Consider the following 2,469-nt stretch of genomic DNA (forward strand, 5'->3'; position numbering starts at 1 on the left):
TCTGCCTGGGAAACTAAAGGCCAGTCATAGGAACCACTCGGGGTCTTCCCACAGCTGCAGGGAACTGCACTTTTACAGGAGGTACACAGGCTCCCTTGGCATCCAGTCTCAATACATGCATGGCATTCTTATATCAACACATCCACTAGTGATGACAGACATAACCAGTGACCGCCTGAAGTTGTTCTTCATAGAGAAAAGACTTCCCTCATTGAGTGGGTTCTGTGGTTTTAGATGATTCCATGAAAATAAAGAAATAAGGAGACCAGGGTCATTTCTCCTTGTTCCAATAGTCATTCCTGTCTGCAGCTGAACACAGTAAATCTCTCCATACTTGAAAGCCATCTGCAGCTCCTTCCTCTTGACGCAGCCCCAGTGCTCACTCCACCGAGTACATGGACCACAGCACACTCTTGACCTCATCTCTGCTGCTCTCCATCCTGCAGATGACACAGATACAGCACTCATGGACGCTCATCAAAGCCAATACTGACAGGAAACACTAGGGAATTTTCACACAGCTCAGTAGCAAGGTTAGGCATTTCAGGATTACTTTTGTGCAGCTGTATCTCAGTTATTACTGAAATTTTCTTTGGAATCCTTGAATTTGCCTGCTTTCCTGTGTCTTTTTTATCTTTATGGATAGGCCCTTTGAGAGGAAACATGCGCGTCCATCTCATTTGGAAAGAAACAGAAGGGCACATCACATTTGCGGTACAGCATGTAACTAAGGGCGCTGTGGACAAGGCCCCACACTTGAACTACTAAATCTTGGAAGGCTCTGGTTACTCTTGTGATCTCTGCCTTGAATTTCTTCTGGAAACATCATGTGATGATCTTGAAGTGATGATAAAGATTTTCTGGGACTTGTAGGGAGGGTAAGACAAAGATGCCGACATCTTGTGTCTATAGTCTCTAGGAATATTGACAATATCTCCTACTGAGAAGAAGGCAGAAGCCAGCAGCCCAGATAAGTAGGAACCGGTGAGGGCTTTTTTGTGACTCCAGCCACGTCTATGCACCCAGCAGAGAACATATAAAGCAGAGGTTGGCTGAGCTCTCAGTGAAGGCCCCTCCTGGTGAGATGAAGTCCATCTTCTTCAGCCTTTCTCTGCTCCTCCTTCTGGGGAAGCAAGCAGCTGGAATAGGAACCTATGGTGAGTGCAGGGCGTCACCTGGCAGGAAGGCACTCAGGGAGAATGCCCATAAGGTGCTCTGGCTGTGAGAAGAACCCTCCACGGGGGATCTTGGTGGACTTTGACTCTTCTCCACCCAAACCCACATGCCTTGTGGATACCTTGGTGGGTTGATGGGGGAAATTCTAGGATAAGACTAGAAAGGGCGCTATACAGAGAGTGTAACTCAAACATTTTGTTATCAATTACCAGGTGGGCCAAAAGGACACTTTCTAGTAAGAACACCCCCAGTTGTATTTATCCAAAAAGGCCATTTCCACTATGGGCCCAGCGAAGAACAGGAAGCTGCATCTGAAGAAAGCGTTTTTTACCCAAACGAAGCAACATGCATATGGCCAAGATGCTGATGCTGAAGCGAGGGAGACTCAGAGTTCACAGGAGCAGACAGATTTAAATGAAGACATAGATTGTGATGAAGAAGATGAGATTAGCCAACAAAAATCCCAACTTCAATCCCAGTCACAAATCAAATCCCAAGCCCAGCTAAGATCCCAGGAAGCCCAACTAAAGTCCCAAACAGGCCAGCGAAAGACCCTAGGCCAGGTGATAGCACAAGTCAAGCTGAAATCCCACAGTGCCCCTCTGAAACCATACCAGGCACCACTAACTCTCCAAAAAGTCTCTGCTCAGCAAATCAAGGGCAAAGAATATGCCCTGGACGAAGACCTGGCCCGAGTGCGTCAACAAGATAAAAAGGTTCACAAGCTCAAAAGAAACCTTGGCTGGGCCAGGAAAACAGCAGAGAACTTGCCACATCTTAGACAGCATTCCCAAGGCTATGATGGGTATGTTATGCAGTTTCAAGAGCAACTACAGGGTGGAATTCATCACACAAAATCTTTGCACCAAGCTCAAGGGATGTGCTACTGTCCAAAAGGAGGGTTATTCCTACACCAAGAAGTCTTCGCAGAATAACACATTCATTAATCAGGCAAAGACCAGGACACATTTAGAGGTAAGTGTCTTACCAAACAGGAGAGACATCTCCCCCAGTGTTTATAGGGGGTACACGATGGACTCCCTGGGTGCATTACGGGCTTGGTAGTGAAGCCTACAGCAATGCATGTGCAGAATTGCAAAGTTTATGGTGTTGAGCTCCATTCCCTGGTGAAGCAAGCTCCTGGTAGAGGCAGAACAAGCTCCCTGGGCTGTCAGTTTGTCTCAAATTCCTCTCCTTAATGCATCTTTTCCATACATTTATTTTGCACATGTGTAGCATTTAATGCTTTGAACATTTACCACTTATACAATCATGTGAATTTAAGTTGTATTT

The 2,469-nt window shown here is 46.1% G+C and overlaps 1 protein-coding gene across 1 annotated transcript; it reads left to right on the forward strand.

Moving 5' to 3' along the window:
* Nucleotides 1-1,084: 1,084 nt before the first annotated feature.
* LOC100763783 (seminal vesicle secretory protein 3A) lies at nucleotides 1,085-2,111 on the forward strand. Its single transcript, XM_027423251.1, is given in 3 exon segments — nucleotides 1,085-1,157; nucleotides 1,389-1,501; nucleotides 1,503-2,111. Coding segments are annotated over 3 exon segments (795 nt in total).
* Nucleotides 2,112-2,469: the final 358 nt, after the last annotated feature.

Source organism: Cricetulus griseus, chromosome 6 (assembly GCF_003668045.3).
Source record: "Cricetulus griseus strain 17A/GY chromosome 6, alternate assembly CriGri-PICRH-1.0, whole genome shotgun sequence".
In the NCBI taxonomy this organism is placed as follows: Eukaryota; Metazoa; Chordata; class Mammalia; order Rodentia; family Cricetidae; genus Cricetulus; species Cricetulus griseus.